This window comes from Haliotis cracherodii, unplaced genomic scaffold (assembly GCF_022045235.1).
Source record: "Haliotis cracherodii isolate W230 unplaced genomic scaffold, xgHalCrac1.p SCAF_1, whole genome shotgun sequence".
Classification (NCBI taxonomy): Eukaryota; Metazoa; Mollusca; class Gastropoda; order Lepetellida; family Haliotidae; genus Haliotis; species Haliotis cracherodii.
The window spans coordinates 85,014,806-85,035,775 of NW_027266264.1; the positions used below are offsets into that span (position 1 = coordinate 85,014,806).

At 40.3% G+C, this 20,970-nt stretch overlaps 2 protein-coding genes across 2 annotated transcripts in view; one reads left to right on the forward strand and one right to left on the reverse strand.

Moving 5' to 3' along the window:
• Positions 1–428: 428 nt before the first annotated feature.
• Positions 429–1,631, forward strand: LOC139470094 (succinate dehydrogenase assembly factor 4, mitochondrial-like). The gene is made up of 2 exons (XM_071252387.1): positions 429–513; positions 929–1,631. Exons 1-2 carry the CDS (start codon positions 468–470, stop codon positions 1,216–1,218), a joined length of 336 nt encoding a protein of 111 aa, XP_071108488.1. The 5' UTR covers positions 429–467; the 3' UTR covers positions 1,219–1,631.
• A 2,757-nt stretch (positions 1,632–4,388) lies between these two features.
• Positions 4,389–20,970, reverse strand: part of LOC139451687 (nuclear cap-binding protein subunit 1-like) — a 28,141-nt gene continuing 11,559 nt past the window's right edge. Inside the window, exons 10-23 of the mRNA XM_071233038.1 lie at positions 18,458–18,673; positions 17,402–17,499; positions 16,669–16,732; positions 16,184–16,294; positions 15,109–15,173; positions 14,496–14,633; positions 13,559–13,662; positions 12,336–12,461; positions 11,511–11,610; positions 10,639–10,732; positions 9,640–9,743; positions 7,961–8,207; positions 6,926–7,039; positions 4,389–6,193 (exon numbers count right to left, since the gene is read on the reverse strand). Of these exons, the coding sequence (XP_071089139.1) occupies positions 6,080–6,193; positions 6,926–7,039; positions 7,961–8,207; positions 9,640–9,743; positions 10,639–10,732; positions 11,511–11,610; positions 12,336–12,461; positions 13,559–13,662; positions 14,496–14,633; positions 15,109–15,173; positions 16,184–16,294; positions 16,669–16,732; positions 17,402–17,499; positions 18,458–18,673 (1,695 nt within the window). The 3' untranslated portion in view covers positions 4,389–6,079. The remainder of the gene's footprint in view (positions 6,194–6,925; positions 7,040–7,960; positions 8,208–9,639; positions 9,744–10,638; positions 10,733–11,510; positions 11,611–12,335; positions 12,462–13,558; positions 13,663–14,495; positions 14,634–15,108; positions 15,174–16,183; positions 16,295–16,668; positions 16,733–17,401; positions 17,500–18,457; positions 18,674–20,970) is intronic.

Below are 20,970 nucleotides of genomic sequence, written 5' to 3' on the forward strand. Positions count from 1 at the left end.
CGATGTTTGTCAGCACGATACCCATACTCGTGTGTGTTTAACCGGTGATTAACGTCCAAGTCCTGCATCACTTCGGCCTTTCCTCCAACATTAACCTGATGTGGCCTGATTTAACTGAAATATTGTTCAAAGCGTGATGAAATCAAACTCACTCACTCTTAAGCTGGGCCCAGTCTCTTAATGTTCGGTTGCGTATAGGCAGCCGGGAACCAGTTTAACTCAGGGTTTTTTAAAAGACGTAATTTACAATCACTCCCAAAACGACATATCAAGTCATTTTTGAGATAAAGTTAATTACATAAGATTCGTTTATAAATGAAATAACAAAATATATGGCATAAACCTTAATATTTCTTCCGTATCAATCGCAACAATGTTACCAAACATAAAGCTGTGTTCGCATATATTTAGATGCCTTTTTGAACAACCCGCTTCGATCACAACGACCTTCACCTTCAGATGTAAACATGGCTGCAGTGGGGAGAAACGTACGAGTTCTTTCAAGTTCTTTATGTAAGTTACTGCGTAACGCATGGTAGTTCATTAGGCCATACAGAGTTTCAACAACTAAATCTGGTGATAATGCTTGGACATTTGAATAAAAAATGCTTCCAAACTTATGATATATGGACATGGTAATATGATTATGCAATAGATGAAGCCTGAGGGCGAACACAGCGTGAAATGGAGAAATTTGTAAATGTTGCATGGTTACTGTTAATCAAAGCCAAAGAGAGTAAATAATTTTATCATGATGCCTACAATGCTCAATTTATGTGCGATATATTTTCCGCCGTTATTGTGAGCTTCAACTTTTTATAGGTCCTGTAGGGAAGACCCTGCATCTAAAGCTCTTGGAAACAACTTCAAAACTGTTTGTTCACCTTTGATTTCTATCACTGACCAATAAAAAACATTATCACTACAGACAATATCCTATCATCAAGTGGAGCTCGGATTCCAGTCCTCGCCACTCTGCGCCATCACTCTGAAGATGGGAACAAATCTGGTAGGAGGAAGGGCAAGACACCCGGAGGGAAGCTAGACGACCAGATTGAGACCTCAGACGAGCAGAGGAACCCAGTCCTTGAGAAGGAACCGCTAGAGCGATTTCCAGATGACGTAAATCCCATTACTGGGGAAATCGGGGGTCCTCGTGGCCCTGAACCGACTCGCTATGGGGACTGGGAGCGCAAAGGCAGGGTCACAGATTTCTGAATTCTCGTCTGTTTTGTGGATGTGTGAACAGCCGTGAAACATTTTGTTTTTGATCTGACAGGACTGCTTCTAGTCACTAGTCACTTTGGGAATCATCTGGACATCAACACAACCACTGTGGATCATGGATATATTTAATGATTACTGTAGTCCATGGGATGGTTATTCCTATATTGTTTGCTGCTATCCTCATGATCCTTGTGAGAGTAGCTAGGATGAGTGCATTCATTCAGCTTTAGCATTGCTGCTTTTAAATCATGTTACTAAAGTATCCATATCAGTACCTCATTTGGTTTCAGATGGTATTGTGAAAGTTTCATACAGTTATATATTCATGGGAATGGTGGTTTAATTGTGGTAGAAACACCATCGAGTGTGCATATGTAAAAAGTTATACATTTACTGTTAATAAAGGAAATGGAAATATAATCCTGTCTTTGTTGTGCAGTCAGTGCTGCAGGTTGTGAAATATTGTAAATTTTGCATTAAATTGTATATTGATAATACTTATCCTATTTCACACTAGGTATTTCTACCGATCCTGATCCCAGATGGGGTGACAATCCCCATAGTCGTCCTGTCGATGTGGGGCCATAGCTGAAGAACGATAATCACATTCTTGAGAGTTCAAGACATGGGATGGAGAGCGATCTCAAGTTCAATCCCTGCTCTGCCGTTCTTTAGTAGAAGTAGAGGGCAAATTTGGTTGATACATCTCAATCATTTTTTGAAGTTCTTATTTGATTCCCAAACATTTGTACAGTTCGCAGGAGTTTGTCAAGGCGGCAAGAAAGTTTTTGTTTGTCAAAACCTTCTGTGTAAAGGTCCCTGAATTACAATTTTGTGGCCGTATTGTATTCCATTCGTAATTAATTCATTTGTTCTGAAACAGCTTTGTAATAGATTCTTTTGCATTCTTGGCTATTCTTAGCGATACATGGCTCCCAAAATTTCTTGTCCTCAACCCAAAAACATCCCGAAACAGACACGAATGTCCCGAGTCAACTACGAATCATGTAAGAATTAAGAACAACATTCTGCATATTTGTAACTTAGTTGTAGGTGATTCTTGCAATTCATGCATGATCCGTACATGAATCTTGTAATACGTACACGTTTCTTAACCCATTCCTGGCATTCTTCATATTTTTCAATCCGATTAGCCACGAAAGTTTGCATTATTGGCCAAATCATCACAAATTTCGAAAATTTCCGATTTGGGGTGATTCAGGATATTTGTAATCATAGTGAAAGGATGGCATAGAAATCTGCTTTCAATCTAGTAAGGTAAACTTTACATTTTCATCACTCTAAGGTGCCTCTAAATTACTACAGCCTGCTGGCCTGAATATGTATATCTGATGTTATAGGTATACTAAGGGAGAGAAGAAATTCAAATTTGTTAGGCATGACCATATTTTTGCTAACACTATTTGGGGCAAGTGAACTTTTCAGATTAATCTGCATCACTGCAGTGCATGCATGATTGTGTGTGGGAAAGTACTTTTGAAACAAACTTTCCTTCAGGCTATGACCTTGACCTTTGATACGACTGGTCAATATGTCAAATGATTTTTCCCAGGGCTACTGTATATAGGAGATATTTAGGTTATCATGCGAGTGTGTTTGGGGATGGTAAATATCCTGCATTAGGAATAAACATTGTATTTAGCAAGCCTTGGCGAGCTAAATACATAGTGTTTATTCCTAATGCAGGATATTTACCATCCCCAAACACACAAGCGTGATAACCTCTTTATCATATAATGTCATTCTTTAATTCTGTGCTTCAAAATCGCTTTCTTTCTCTCACAAACATTACCAAAACATTGCGAGTTTTCCTGGAATGCGGGCATTAATATTTATTACATCACAGGGTAAGTGATGTGTCAGTCAGACAGTGACAGTAGCCAATATAGTTCCAACTGAAATCTCTTTCTTATACAGTGGCGAAGCAACATATACGCAAAACTATTGTTTTTAATTGCCTCTCGCGGCAATCCATCGGCCTGTCTGCTAGAGTAACTGCCCTTTGTCAAAGGGGAACTAGTCTAATCCTAGTCTATGAGACGTCACGGCCACGGTCAGATGTTGTTGACAGTCGGTCTGTCCTGTCATAAAGTTAAGAAGTGTAGTCAGATGTACACACAGAGACAAAACGAAACAAGGTAACAATTCAAACATATTTCGGCCAAATCAAACTATTTTAATTTGTGGAGAAAGGTTCAAGCCGCAGAGGTCTACAAGAACAGATATGGCTACTGATCCTGCTTGATCTCCAAAGTTGCCAAAACTTATAAAATGCCTAAGCTACGTCACAGTTAGACGCTGATTTTCAGTATATTAGACTGTTCTTTTGATTATGAAAGCAATTATCTCTTCCCGATGGCTAATTCTGACTCGATCGCCGAATGACGAGGGCGATGCCATATTTGTTTATAAACAGTGAAAGTAGTCCCTACTTGAGCTTTGATATTTGCATCTCTATCCGCATATAACCCCAACGGGAGAAACCCCAACCCGAGAAACCTGCCCATTATATGATAAGTACCGGTACATGATATCCATGGCAGCTGTTATTCATACATTAAAGCCCCCTCATTTACATAGAGCGACTTAATAGCTATTGCCATGATACAGAAAAAAAACCCATGGCATTCAATAAAAAGATGCTGGCGCTCTATATTTCAATAGGAGTGAGTTTGTTTTTTTTAATTCAGAAAATTAATACAGGATATTTCTTAAAAGGAAACTTGAAGTAAGCAGTACTTTACTTTTTCCAGATTATGTTACGTCATGTGCTAGACACTTGTTCCAATTGGGTTAACAACCTCATGACCTATGAAGATCCGGGGTAGAAAGGGTCTTCAGAAACCCATGCTTGCCGTAAAAGGCGACTATGCTTGTTGTAAGAGGCAACCAACAGGATCGGGTGGTCAGGCTCTGACTTGGTTGATGCATGTCATCGATCCCAATTGCATCTATTGATACTCACCATGTCAATCACTGGATCGTCTGGTCCAGACTCGATTATTTACCGACCACTGTCATATAGATGTAATACTGCTGAGTGTGGTGTTACACAACAAACAAACCTCTTTCTGCCACCTCACAGTCAAGTAACATTCATGCTCTGCTGCTGACCAGAAACACAACAAGAGCACAGTACATCGTATAATGGCATTATCTTTATTTACAGGATGTTTCATCTCTCGGTCTCAACATGATTCTTGTAGCAGTAGACTATTAAAAGATTTACTTACATCAGGTAACAAACTAAAATATAAGAATTAAACACAATAAGAGTCCATTTCCTCAATTCTAACATGAAACATTCAACAGCATTCATAAAAAACACAAAGCAGACACGAAACCAAAGTGCTTTCACAGCATAAAATAATCAAATACAGACGATCAAGGCAATGTTAGTGATCCAATTCTACTGATGAAGCTCAGGTGGAAGAAATGATGACGTCTTGCAGACAAATCTGAATATGTACATGATGATGGCAATGTTGAAACAGATTATTCCAGACTGAAGATCAAGGTTGGGCCACAAAATATGATCAGTTTTTCATCAGATCATTTTGTCATAGAAAGTCATGATCTAGTAGACTTATGTATTGAAACTTATGACACATTCCACATTATGTCAACATTAACAAATTATTTCAGTTGACTATAATGAACAATAAATATATATTCTGGATGTTTTTAACCTGTAGAACTTGGCTGCACAGGCTATTTGTACCTTTGAAGTATGATCATAAATCACCATCAGAAAACGCCTAAACCTTCTTGAATATTCTCAGAAACAGATGCCAGTATCTATGAATAACCAGTTTGCTGTTTCCCTATCTTGGTTCCATAGAAGGGGCTAGAGTGACCACTACTGTAGAGTTGCACCAATCAGACGACTGGCTCTGGTAACTAAGCAGGTTTTTCCAGTTTCTTATGAGGGAGGTGCTGACATTTTGGTTTTAAGGCTTTTGTTGAATCTCGCCCTTTGACCTTACGAGATGTAGGCCTGTGTTAACACCGAGCTCAAACTTTTCATTTACAGCAGCAAAAATAGCTTAAACATTCTCCAAAAGCATAAATAATTTGGGGGCCAAGTTCTGTCAAAAGCAAAGAGTTAACAAATATCAAAACAGTATTTCATTTCAAAATCTTTCAAGAATTGCAAAGTTAAATGTCAGTTGTTTTCATGTTCAGACCTTTAAAACGAATCACTTCACAACACATATCACATTTATTTATTGTCACGTCTTGTTTATTCAGTAAGTGGCACATAAACATTACACTGGTCGTGTGTCAATATCATGTTCACGAAAATAAAGCAAACTGGAGAGACTAGATGCAAACCATGACTGAGTAGACTTATTTGAGAAGTGTTCTGTAACAGATTCAGAATGAATGACCAAAACCGCCTCATCAGTAACCAAGGTTACAATATTGTTAACACTATCCAGCCAACTGACAACCGGAAACATTACCAAAATCTTAGATCATACCCCACTGACCTGAACTGATTGTTAGCCACACAATCTATGAGATCACAGTGCATGCGGTTTATTCTACAGTATGAAAGTCCACACCAGGACCCTCCTCCACAGTCCCCTCCCAACATATATGTGTAGGAGCCTACTCCTCCACCAAGTACACTGTACAATCTTCAAGATGAGCGGGAATTCCAAAGCCATGATCTGTTGAAGAATTTATGTTATTCCACGATGTGTATCTTAAATGTTCGGGGCTCTTCAAGTGTCTAGATTTCGGAAAACCATGTGAGATGATTACATGAAACATGGCCGACACTGCTGGGATGGCGGACACCTCACACTCCGACTGATGCTGGGCCTTATGATCGAAGAGCACAGAACTGTTGAAATATTTCCAGGATGTGAATGTCAATGTCGGCTGTGAAGAGAAGCGTCTCGAGTGTACTGATGTACTTGTAGACCAACTTGTGATGCTGAAACAAGAAGGAAATTCATATTGGAATATAAGTCACACATTCCAGGACTGCTTGTTATTGGGCCCTGGGCAACAATATGTGAAGCCCATTTGTGGTGTCCCCTGGCGTAATATTGCTGGAATATGGCTAAAAGTAGCGTAAAACCACACCCAATCACTTTGCTGTCCCACTGTGCTGAATGAATGTCAGGGCTGCAACTAATACACTACGAGGCGAATACGATTTGTATCATGAATATAGGGTAACAAATACGAATATTAATTCCTGAATACAGTTACAAGTCAGCAGTCTATTATTTGTTATATTCAGTGAAGCAATAACAACATAAATTATTTGACATGGTTTGTTAATTATTAATACATTATACATTTATATACTGCACTTATCCAGGTACTAGTATCTGCTCAAATGCGACAATGACCACAATACTGACAAATAAAATAGTATAAGTGTTGGCTTTCGAAGAAATCTATGCATATAATATGTTCTTATGGATATTTTTATGTAAATGCACATGCTTGCATATTCATAAATATTTGATTGTAGTGGCCACGATTAACAAATTCAATTCCTGAATGGATATGTTTCGATTCACTGAATACATGAGTGAATTGTAACAGCCTTAATGAATATATCATCACAGCACCCACTGCAGCGTATTAAGCAAGCAATGATAATTGAGAGTGTCTATTTTGCCGAAAGAATGCTGAAGCAAGGAACTGCTACTACCTGGAGGAATATCTGCTGGAGTCTCTCTATGACCCACTTGTACCAAGGAGTGTTGTAGTCAATACCGGCGCCTTCACAGCGCGCCAGGTGCTCCGTCAATAGGATGATGAAACGCTGAAATGGTTGTCAGGTTTCAAGAATACAAGAATGTTTGACACTATGACATATATTCATTAAAACATCCTAGTAACTGTAAAACAACAGTTATCAGAAATGAACAAAACATTTCTCAAGGTTGGAAACCTTTATATTCTTTCATCCTAAAACAATATATTCCCTGAACACAATCCCTACCTTGCCTCATTGGAAGATCACATGACATCCCCATCTCTCTCAGAATCATCCAACAGATTTCTCTCCAAATAAAATTATGGTTCAGGGTCACAATAGAATGGAGATATGCTACACTTGGATAAGAGAGGATGCCTTTTTCATTGCTACGGACCCTTCACATCCAATAAACTTTTAACAACAATACAACCAGCCTGCAGCCATGACCCCAAGGTTCATCTTTACAAAAACTTCCCCCAATGATGATTCCAGCTATAATATGAAACCATTTTTGTTCAAAATGCTGAATGTAATAATCCAGCACCAAATGTTATGTTGCAATATCAAGAACATCAAGTCTTTTTTATTTTATTTGATACATCTCTCTGTAAAAATCTGACATGAAAGGCTAACTTTCCAATCAGCCAATCAGTGAGAAGGCTTCTTCTTTAGCGAACGAACCATTTTAAGAAGCATATCTGACCACTGTATCTTGAAGAAAAACGTAAACAGGCAGTTCCAAAAAGAGAAAATAATTTGATACCTTTCAGTATAATCTTCCAATCTCAGACAAGAAAAGTTTTAGCTAATAGCTATGGTTTTATTTCTGCTGAACCAAACACGGCAAAACTGCCAATGAAGTTCTGTTCAAGGCTGAATGGTTAAACAAGCTGAAGCCTGATTGGATATTCCTACGAAGTGTTCGCGTACAGCTGGAGAGTGGTATCAAATCATCGGAAAGGATGGGACTGAGACTGGACTTACCTGGAAGATGATGAGGAACAGTCTCTTCTGCTGGCTCTGTGTCGCCTCCAGCTTCTCCTCCATCCTGTCAATCTGCTCTAGTGTTGGCACATCTTCGTCCTCGATGGGGTCAAGCTCAAGGCCATCTGCTAGCCTCCGCTGTGCCGCCTCTAGCTTATCCTTGGCGTCCTCTACTTTGCGTTGTAACTTTCCAACCTGGTTGCTCATCTTGTGGATTGTGCCATGCATTATCTCCCAGACATAGAAACTGCAGGACCAAAAGCACATTCAAACTTCACATACCATGTTACTATCAGGAAGCAATTGACAGAGTGACTACGCATCTCAATAAGAAAGCCAGTCTCGACAAACCATACAGGCACATGATAGAAAGACTATGCTACCCCACCAACCTATCCACAGAACCATTTGTTTGTTTGTTGTTTAATGCCGCACTCATCAATTATTGAGCTATATGACGGCGGTCTGTAAATAATCGAGCCTGGACCAGACAATCCAGTGATTGATATCATGAGCAACGATCCAGGCAATTGGGATACGATGACGTGCATCAACCAAGACAGCCAACCTGACCACCTGATCCCATTAGCCGCCTCTTACGACAAGCATGGTCGCCTTTTACAGCAAGCATGGGTTGCTGAAGACCTATTCTACCTCGGATCTTCACAGGTCTACACAGAATGAAGAAAGTTTACATGATTATGAGTGGTGCAGCTGAGTGGTGTAGGCTATCTCACTGCCAAGTACCTACGATATCATCATCAGTTTGTGAGATCACAACAGGCTATAAACAGGATGCTGGTAGTTACCTCCCATAATGGCAGAAGTAGCATAGCGCCATCTGTTAGCATGGCAGAACACAAGGACATGGTAGATGAGGACGTGCCGACTAACCGTTACATTTAATAACCATCCCTTCATTTAAGACTGTATGGTTCTTGCTGTTTTCTTAAAAGGTTTTGAGATAACAATAAAAAAAAATGAAATGAAAGAGGTTTTAGATCTGTTTTTACTGATTTCATCATTTCTTTCTGTTTGATGTGGTGTATCATGATATCAGTAGTATCATTAGTCGATATCATGATAGAAATCGTATCAGAAGATACCAGGAGATAGTCAGCTATACTGTCAAGTACCTTAATGATAGCAGAGTTGCATAGTCAGCATGCAAGTGTCCTTGTCATAACCATAACGATGAAAGATACAACTACTACAGGAGCAGACATCAAGGAACCAAGGCCCCCTTCATTTTGACAACTGTGATTGAACTTCTCAAAAGGATTTGGGCGGTGGGGTTAAAGCGTTTGCTCGTCACACTGAAGACCTGGGTTCAATTCCCCACATGGGCACAATGTGTGAAACCCATTTCTGGTATCCCCTGCCATGATATTGCTGGAATATTGCTAAAAGCGTCGTAAAACCATACTCACTCACTCTCACAAGGATTCAATTCTTAAATACATACCTGCAGCCATTTAAACAAACAACCTTAATGTATGCTTTCAAAGGGAAATGGCTAGTAAGCCTTACACGCACATAAATCATGTACAGAAATGATTCCGACTTTGTCATCTTGAATATGGAATCTGTAATGACCAAGCTTTAAGTCGATAGTTCCATCCCCCAATGTGTTGTTGCTGTGGAAACAGAATACTCTTGAAGTAGTTATGTCTACTCACCAGGTGAAGTCAGGGAGCATCTCATTTGAGAAAAGCCAGTTGGCCACGGAGGAGCACTCCACGACCTGCGTCCTCACCAGCTTGTCCACAAGCACCACCAAAATCTGAAGAAAGGGAGGCACACGTGATGTGGCAGCACAGACAGTGGTAAATATTTGTAGTCATTGTCAGTGACAGCAAATCATTGAAGTGCTGGTAGAATATCGAGTGCTGTTGGTGGCAGTGAGTAATTAGAGTTATTGCCCTTGTATTTGTGAGTGCACTTACATCAATGCTAGGGCCTGTTACATATTGCCACTGCTGCCAGTCATGTGAACCACTGCTTGTTTTAATTGTGAACCTAATACTGGGGCTTTCAGTATTATTTACTGATTAGTTGTGCTGCAACCGATTTCTGGAGTAACTTATGTGTTTCAATTTGGGAATCACTTTGCAACACATTAACATAATCCTAGAAGATCTCAAATATTAGATCAGTTAAATAATTTTAGTTCCTGGACCAAAAGTTAGTCCTCGAATTAATATAACTTCTTAACATGAAGGGGACATGGAATACACTGTGCAGAGTTGCCTCCCTTAGGCACGCCAGAAACCTATGATCTATGGTTTGAATCTCTGATTTGTTCTGATTTTGTTTCTAGGTTTGTCAGCACCATACCCATGTTGTGGGTTACACCAAAGTGTTAACTTAAACAACTCATACATACAGAATCTTCAGAATGCAAATCTAGGCCTCTTCAGTTTCCCTCAAGGACTTACCTGTTGGTGACTCTTAAACACCTCATACAGACTCTTCAGAATGCAAATCTAGGCCTCTACAGTTTCCCTAAAGGACTTACCTGTTGGTGAGTCTTAAACACCTCATACAGACTCTTCAGGATGCAAATCTGGGCCTCTTCGGTTTCCCTCAAGGACTTACCTGTTGGTGAGTCTTAAACACCTCATACAGACTCTTCAGGATGCAAATCTGGGCCGCTTCGGTTTCTCCCAAGGACTTACCTGTTGGTGAGTCTTAAACACCTCGTACAGACTCTTCAGGATGCAAATCTGGGCCTCTTCGGTTTCTCCCAAGGACTTCAGGTAGGGGTGAAATCTAAAGAGCATGGCATACAAAAAGTGAATGAATCAATGATATTCTATGACACAGACACTGATATCCAGCTTCGGCATGGCACTAACATGATTAATGAACACAGTCAGCAAGTGAAGACAGTGTTAGAATCAGCATCAAAACGTGACTACAAGTATACATAAGGTAATGAAGATATTGATCATCCACACCTAACTCGAATATTCTGTTACAATAACATATCTAAAAAGTGCTACAGAAGAAATGCAGAACAGCTGAAGCAATCAAACAGTTATTTACATCACTGCACTGTGACTATCAAGTAATATTCATTGACAAGTCTATCTTTATATCAATGTTAAAGTATGCCTCAACTTTTGAATGGGATACTGAGACATTTAATACATTTACAAAACTCCAAGGACAACAGATGCAAGCATGTGCAAATATTACTCAAACGTGAAACTGAGCTGCAGGTACACCAGTTCTAGGAGTGAATACTATTTGTAGGGCAACATCTTCAAGCAGTTACTTCAAACTAGTCCCACCTCAACACACACTACGTCAATAGCTGCAGATACATCCAAAAGTTGCCTCATCCCATAACCTTGATATTATCTAGGGACATTTAATGACACACCCTTGTTTGAGACACAGTCTGAAGATAGAAACTAATACAATTCTGTTCAGTTTAGTAAGGTCCGCTAATAAATATCCATAAAACACTCATTCTACCGAATACGATACAAAGAAGCAAGTGCAGCAAGTAGACTGACTAGGCTACACCCTGGCATGTACTCACTTGGCGAGTGCTGCGAAAGAATGACTGAATGACTTGCTTCCCAAGTAGAGCAGGGTTGACACAAACACATCGATCTTCAGCGGATGATAGGGTGGCTCATCTGTAACATCAAGCTGCCGTTCAGCATGCAGGCTACATACACATGTATCAGTCGTATCACAGACAGCTCAAGGAATGATCTCAACCATGAAAGAAAGTGATCAGGGAAGCCCAATTGTAAACCCACTGCCACTTTTGCCTATTGCATTGTAGATATCTCTCTATCTTCATATAACCTCTTGGGAGTTACACTTAACCTCATCCAAGGTGCAAGGTTTTACTTTTTCCAAGTAAGACCTGGTATGAGGTTTTACTTTTTGGAAGTAAGTCCTAATGATTTGTGTAGCAGATGGAATTTTGACTTTGAAACTTTTTCATTACGGATGACGGGATTCGAAGCTGCATCCTCGCATATCGCTTTATGTTTTGTATACCACTGTTTTCCCACTGAGCCACCAAGGCAGGTGCTGAAAGATCGTTCAGTCTTAGATGTCATGACTTAATATGGTCTATGCTGCACATGTTTCTTCTCTCACAGACTTTGATAACATTCCTATATTGTTCCACTGTAAGATATCTCAATAGTTTCTTATATATTCGGTTGTTTCCTGCATGTAGCATGTCATACCTGCATCTAGATGTATTCCAAGAACGATTCCCGCCAGCCTCATGGCATTGTTCAATACTGTCACACTAGAGATCTTGGCAGTCCAAAATGGTCAACTATGTCATAGGAGATCTGACTGGCATTCGAACATAAGCTTCTGTTAAGATGACTACACTCACCCACTCTGTCGTCATCAGCCAGAGGGTTGGGCAGGTCTTTGAGGACCTGTGCCGCCTCGTCTGGCAGACACTTGGACTTGATGGCTGCCATGAGGGCGTGTGCCTCCGTTGTCCCAGGCAGGGACCCTGGAGAGAAGAACAATAAGCTCATTACGACTGCGGGGCACAGGTCAGGTCAGGTCATCAGTATGTCTGTTATGTCATGTCATGAAGTCTTTATTTGTTGGCTTCCTTCTTGTTCTAAGCGATATTTCAACTACATCGTAAATCATACTTTTGGTACATGATGAAATCTGGACCAGGTAAACAAGTGGTTGACAGCATGATCAAATCTGTTCGACTCGCAGCGTAGTTTTCAACAAGTATGATGTTCGGGCCGACTCACAGTCTGCCTTGGATGTTTTAATACATTATGCCGCTCATCCATTTGATTTCCATCTCTACAACTTATGTCACCTTAGTAACAACACGGAAGATGCCTTCAGTTGTTTACTCAGGGGATTTATCCCTTACAGGAATTTCTTGTGTGGAATTGGGCCGAGTGCAGCTGGTGTTTTATCACCCAAACAAGATGTTAGTAATTACTGATTGTTCATTCTTATTTTAATTATTCACAATGTCAAGATCAAAGGTCGGTTCTCACATTCAACAATGCATGCATTGTATGATCAACAGAAATAGCAGTTTATGTATCACAACAGTTATGTATCACAACATAGATAAACATGGCAAACATATCAGCCAATGAAAACATTGGTAGCTTTAGGCCACACCCTCAAATAAGTTTGTTTTGGAAAGTGATTACGGAGCATAAGATTTCAGCACTTTCACTTGGATATTTCAATACTTTCTATGAATATAATGACCTCGGAAACTACCTAATGTATCTGGGAAATTGATATTCACCCCAAAACGCGGTAATTTTTTCACTTTACCTGCCCTTCAACATGAATACCCCACTCTGACACAGTACACTCCAGCTGACCAGTCCTTGTATTAGCCCTCTAAAGCCGAGCACCAGGCATGGTAACAACAAGTACCATCTTTTTCATGTCTTTTGGTATGGCGCGTCTGGGGATCTAAACCGGGCTGACACTACTGATAGACCATGAGCGGTCTCGCCTCTTGTAACCAGCATAGGTTTGAATTCTAACCCAGAATCAGTTATTCAAATCCATGACCAAAGTAATGTATCAGGTAACATGTTACCAACAACACCGTACCTGCTCCGGCTTGCTCGTACTTGAAGAATGGCTGTGGCTTAATGGGGATGAGATTAGCGAAGGTCTCGGGCACAACGTCTACCAGCCGCTGGTGGTAGGATAGCCTGCAACATGAACACACCGGTGTCGGACTGCCTGGTCCAGATATTTATGTGAAACACCTTATCTCAAGGCCATAATACATTCATTATTAGATTTTCATCCCTGATGGCCATGCCACTAAATACCTGCCTTGCATCATTCTTCCCAAGTATGCAGACATTAGCTATGCATGTCCCTGTCTACTTCATCAAAATACACGAAGTATGTGAACACACTAAACATTCATGTCTCATCACATCAAATACACTATGTATGTAAACATACTAAATATTCATGTTTGATCAAATACACCACACACGTAAACATACCAAATATTCACTTTTGATCAAATACACTATATACATAATCATACAAAATATTCATGTTTTGTATGAATCACAGCCGTCGACAGTTAATGTACACAACACATCTTGAACATGTAGAACATTAACGTTTGTTAAGAAAAATACAATATACAAAATGAAATGCTTCCCACGTCTCGCATCCTCTTTATCAACCAAGTCAGTAAGCCTAACCAGCCGATCCCATTAGCATGATTAGGCAGCACTACACAACAAGCACTAGTTGCTGAAGACACATTCTCAACCGGATCCTCACAGCGGCTCAATTTTCAGAATAGTGGATAAGAATCCACTAATTGATAAAAGTAGACCATGATATCCTTATGGGACATTAATAAAGACAATCTAATGAAAACACCATACATAACAATAATGCATGAAGTATTAAGAAATGACTGAGCAGCAATTTCCAAAACATAAGCATAAACAACGAACATTCAAATGTATTAGACCTAATCTTGCATTGACTGTAGTGTAGTGAAGAGATACTGTACCTGAGACATCGCAGGAAGACTTCTCGGATGAACTTAGGTTTGGGTCTCTCAAGGTCCAGGTCCTTACATGTGGCCCAGTCGTCCCAACTCCACCGGAACTGGAAGTTACTCAAGTGGTACGAAAACCAACTTGTAAATCTGAAGGACAAGTTGAAACCCAGTTGTATCATGTTTGTCTTGTTAATCAATAACAAGTAAAAGTTTGTGACATCAGACAAACACAAACATATTTAATACTGCTCTACCAGAATTTTAAGTCTGGTTCAAGATTTGGTTGTTTGTTTGTTGTTTAACGCCACACAGCAATATTCCAGCTATATGATGGCAGTCTGTAAATAATCGAGTCTGGAAAAAAAAAATCCAGTGATTGACATCATGTGCATCGATCCATGCAATTGGGATGCTATGAAATGTATCAACCAAGTCAGCGAGTCTGACCACCTGATCCTCTTAGTCGCCTCTTATGACAAGCATAGTCGCCTCCTACGACAAGCAAGAAGACTTGAAGACTAATTCTAATTCAGATCTTCAGGGGTCTCTGGTTCAAGAAATCAATACCTCATGACTATTTCCCACAACCAATTCAAAATGATGGACACACAAAGTTCCTTACCTGTCTATGCAGGCGGTATGCATTTCATCAATTCTTTCAAACAACATTTCTGTAGCCTGGGCAAGCTGGTATACCGTTAAGGTGCATGTACAGGTATGAACGTGGAGATCCTAAGATCAATGGTGAGACATGAAGAACAAGCATCAGCCATTGTGGCCTAGTCCCCCATCTCAGACTGGACTTCTGAGGGTGGACCATTATATTTCATCTGTGCTATGGCTCTCTACTTTGATTGATTGATTGATTGATTGATTGATTGATTGATTGATTGATTGATTGATTGATTGATTGATTGATTGATTGATTGATTGATTGATTGATTGATTGATGCTGCACTCAACAATTTTCCAGTTATATCACGGCGGTCTGTAAATAATTGGGTCGGGACCAGACAATTCAGTGATTGACATCATGAGCAACGATACAGGCAATTGGGATCGATGACATGCATCAACCAAGTCAGCGAGCCTGACCACCCGATCCCATTAGTTGCCTCTTACGACATGTTTAAGAAAATTAAGTCCACATAATCATAATCGAATGGGATCTCAAATAGCATAGACGCCAAATATGTTCAAAATCAAGATCAGTCAAATCCTATTTTTGACCTAAAACTAAGTGGACCTGCAGGCTCTCCCGAATGACTTTCCAACCTCACATGAAAACAAGCATCCCTACCAATATGACATGTCAGGTTGTGTGCAAGGCAAGAAATATTGTACAGTTTTCAAAATCTGATCCGGAAAGGAGCACTACCGCCATTTTCAGTCTAAGTCAAAGTCGTTGTTATGGAAACTCGTAATATAATTTTTTAAAAATTCCCAAACTATCAAAAGGCACCAGTTCACCCCTTGACCTATCTATATGCCAAGTTTGTTAAAGATATCTCTCATGTTTTTATAGTTCTTCGCCGGAAACGAAATGTGACGGCGGGACAGACAGCACCCATTCCTATATCCATTCCACTTCGTGGTGGGGGATAATAATCTATGAAGCTTATCTTGAGGTTTTTCGCAAACAACTAATGAAAAAAGCTGTGACCTTGACCACTCCTGCATGTGTGTAGGAAGGATACAACTTGTGGCATGGAGCCTGGCTGTAGCTTGCACAACTCGATGAAGAGAGAGCCGTACAGGATCTCAATGTAGGGTGGGCGTGGCAGCTGGAACAGCTGACTGAACACGACCTGTGGGGAGGGAGATGACATACTGTAACTCACAAGGACAGTCCTAGAAGTCAAGATACTGGCATAAACAATGTGGTCAGTAGAAACAGTGTGCCAGTGATCAAAGACACAACCTCTACCATTTATTATTTTTATTGATACCAGATAGATGACGAAATTGTGTTTCTTGCATCATTGTTAATGACCTTTAATTATAGGTCTGTAATGATATATAAATGATCATGATAATGCTTTTAACAAACATTCACAGTTACGTTTCTGTATCAGGCTATGAATAGTCAACAATTGATTCTTTCCAATTTTGTCTTATTCTTTGCATCAGGTAAATGATTTATCTGAACCACAATATAGTAACACAGTGTTCCTGTACATACCTCTACTATCATGTAGTTAAGGGGGATCTTGTTCTTGCTGGTGAAACTCAGCAATGTTGCTGCACTGCAAACAATGAGGAAGAATGGTTATTTCCTCCTCAAATGACTGTGCTCAGGTCATGAAGTGAGTTCAGGATTACTGCTCCTCTCGTCAAATCACTATTCGCAATGCTGCAGCTCAATGCAATGACATGTACTATGATGTAGGAGTGAGTGAGTGAGTGAGCGAGTGTGTGAGTATGGTTTTACGCTGCTTTTAGCAATATTCAAGCAATATTCCAGCAATATCACAGAGGGGGACACCAGAAATGGGCTTCACACATTGTACCCATGTTGGGAATCGAACCCGGGCCGTCAGCGTGACAAGCGAACGCTTTAACCACAAGGCTACCCGACCGCCCCCTATGATGTAGGAAGAGATGTTATGCAGTTCGTGGACATTTACTTCTGATCCCGTGGGTGTGGGAAAACATCCACCATAAGAGAAGCAGATCTGGGATTCAAGCCCATCGTCATCGGATCCTGGCAGAGCTGGGGAGGCAACCCTGCATAATTAAGTGCAGTGATGCCGTAATAAAAGTCTTTATCACCACAAACTGTTGACATGACAAACCAAAGTGCAGAATGTAAAGGAACATTAAGGCAGAACAATCAACAGTAAGTGATCCACATGTGTTGTGACACAGAACGCATGGTCCTACTTGTCAGACTGGGAGGAGGGTGTGTATATTACCAGTCCTTCCTCTCGATGTAGTATGTGTGGATGATCTTGTGGAGATGCTCCTCAATCAGGTATCTCTCAATGGCATGGCTCCCCGGCAATACACTCCCCTGACAAAAACATGGAAACAACACTTAGACATCATCAGCATAAAAAACACTGTTTAACAGTGTAAAATGTCCACAAACACTTAAAAAAGTTGCTGTCAGCATTGATATTCAAATATTTTTGGCACATGTCCAAGACATGCTGGTGGTATGACATTGTCAATTGTGTGGACTACATCGTTACTTTGGGGTGGAAGGCAGTCAGTTTGTGGAACCAGGACACTGCTGGTCCATGTACACCGAATCATGTCGAGGGTGGCATTGGAAATAAGTCTTGAGATTGCCGACTTTCATTTCATCATCTCCAAACCCAAACTCACAGACTTTCAGAAAAGTGAACTTGAACTGTGATGCAGCTGTGAGGAGGTGGTACAGGAGGGGGCCGCAAGAAAATTGAACAATTTGAGAATGGACGGAAATGTGATTTCTAATATCTGGCTGTAGTTTCACACTGAACATTTTTGTCGGGAATCGAACGCTTTAACCACTAGTCTACCCGACCGCCCCGAACATTTTGTAAAAAGCCATATCTAATGATATTTTTTTGACCGAGGTGGAACTTGTCATGGAAATTGTAAAAAAAGAAGAAGAGTTAGGAAACTAAGTCCATCTTGTTGCCATGGAAAACGTAAAAAATAAAAATTTCTAAAATTTCTAAATAGCAAAAGGCACCAGTTCAGCATGTACTTGACAGACCTGCAAAGTTTCATGAAAAAATATTGAATGGTTTCTGAGTTATGCTCTGGAAACGAAACGTGACGGATGAACGGACGGACAGAGCCCGTTTCTATATCTCCCGTCAAATTTGTTGGGCGGGGGATAATAAAAACTGTCAAAATTATTTTGAATTTATTTTGCGTTGAAAACTAATGTTGATGTGTGAAACAACGTGTCTGCAAAACCACACCTATGTAAGGGTGTGGGGCGGGATGTGAAAAGCTAAGCAGCAAAGAAAACTCACCTCAGGTACATCTGTGTAGTCAAACAATCTGAATGTGACGGTGGGTAGGGGGTACTCGATCTCCTCGTTGTGAGAGGGGGGTATGATCTGGGGGAGAGTGTGCTGCAGGGCGTCACATAATACACTGTCGAAGGCCAGGTAGGGGCGCAGAATCTGCTTCTCCACCCACTTGTTGTTGCGCAGATTCTTGATCTGTGCCCACAGACAGTCCAGGTACTGCAACACCAAGGCATTCGCCATTAGACACAATAAACGATATGTTTTTTCTGTATTGATACAAGATGATACACTTGATGAAATAAATTACTCACTATTCGTTTAATGAAGCTTGGCGTTTTGTCAGTCGCAAAAATGTGTTGTAATTAGAGTTGCAAGTTCCATACTAAAATAGCCACAATGTACATGTGTCTACAGCTACCTTTTCCTATTGAACCTGCTCTGAAATATTTATAGTCAAGAAATATTCATGGTATTTGACGTTAATATGCATATCGCAGTATGTATCATATTGTGATCTATGTATCGTGATACGTATGGTATCATGACCTCGCTGTATCATTTCACCCCTAATGCACACTGAGCACAGCACAGTCCTGTCAACAGATGTGTAGCTACTGTGTGATACAGCTACATGGTGCTGGTGTGTGAAACAAGAATAGCTACATAGTTGTGCGTAAAACAGCTACATGGTGCTGGTGTGTGAAACAGCTACATAGTTGTGCGTAAAACAGCTACATGGTGCTGGTGTGTGAAACAGCTACATAGTTGTGCATAAAACAGCTACATGGTGCTGGTGTGTGAAACAGCTACATAGTTGTGCGTAAAACAGCTACATGGTGCTGGTGTGTGAAACAGCTACATAGTTGTGCGTGATATAGCTACATAGTGCTAGTGTGTGAAACAGCTACATAGTGCTACTGTGTGATATAGCTACATAGTGCTACTGTGTGATACAGCTACATAGTGCTAGTGTGTGATACAGCTACATATTACAAGTGTGTGAAACAGCTACATAGCGCTAGTGTGTGATACAGCTACATAGTGCTAGTGTGTGAAACAGCTACATATTACAAGTGTGTGATACAGCTACATATTACAAGTGTGTGAAACAGCTACATAGTGCTAGTGTGTGATACAGCTACATAGTGCTAGTGTGTGAAACAGCTACATATTACAAGTGTGTGATACAGCTACATATTACAAGTGTGTGAAACAGCTACATAGTGCTAGTGTGTGATACAGCTACATAGTGCTAGTGTGTGAAACAGCTACATATTACAAGTGTGTGAAACAGCTACATAGTGCTAGTGTGAGAAACAGCTACATAGTGCTACTGTGTGATACAGCTACATAGTGCTAGTGTGATACAGCTACATATTACAAGTGTGTGAAACAGCTACATAGTGCGAGTGTGTGAAACAGCTACATATTACAAGTGTGAGAAACAGCTACATAGTGCTACTGTGTGATATAGCTACATAGTGCTACTGTGAGATACAGCTACATAGTGCTAGTGTGTGAAACAGCTACATATTACAAGTGTGTGAAACAGCTACATAGTGCTAGTGTGAGAAACAGCTACATAGTGCTACTGTGTGATACAGCTACATATTACAAGTGTGTGATACAGCTACATAGTGCTACTGTGTGATATAGTTACATAGTGCTACTGTGTGAAACAGCTACATAGTGCTAGTGTGTGAAACAGCTACATATTACAAGTGTGTGAAACAGCTACATAGTGCTAGTGTGTGATACAGCTACATAGTGCTAGTGTGTGAAACAGCTACATATTACAAGTGTGTGAAACAGCTACATATTACAAGTGTGTGAAACAGCTACATAGTGCTAGTGTGTGAAACAGCTACATATTACAAGTGTGAGAAACAGCTACATAGTGCTAGTGTGTGATACAGCTACATAGTGCTAGTGTGTGATACAGCTACATAGTGCTAATGTGTGAAACAGCTACATATTACAAGTGTGTGAAACAGCTACATATTACAAGTGTGTGAAACAGCTACATAGTGCTAGTGTGAGAAACAGCTACATAGTGCTACTGTGTGATACAGCTACATAGTGCTACTGTGTGATACAGCTACATATTACAAGTGTGTGAAACAGCTACATAGTGCTAGTGTGTGATACAGCTACATAGTGCTAGTGTGTGAAACAGCTACATATTACAAGTGTGTGATACAGCTACATATTACAAGTGTGTGAAACAGCTACATGGTGCTGGTGTGTGAAACAGCTACATAGTTGTGCGTGATATAGCTACATAGTGCTAGTGTGTGAAACAGGTACATAGTGCTACTGTGTGATATAGCTACATAGTGCTACTGTGTGATACAGCTACATAGTGCTAGTGTGTGATACAGCTACATATTACAAGTGTGTGAAACAGCTACATAGTGCTAGTGTGTGATACAGCTACATAGTGCTAGTGTGTGAAACAGCTACATATTACAAGTGTGTGATACAGCTACATATTACAAGTGTGTGAAACAGCT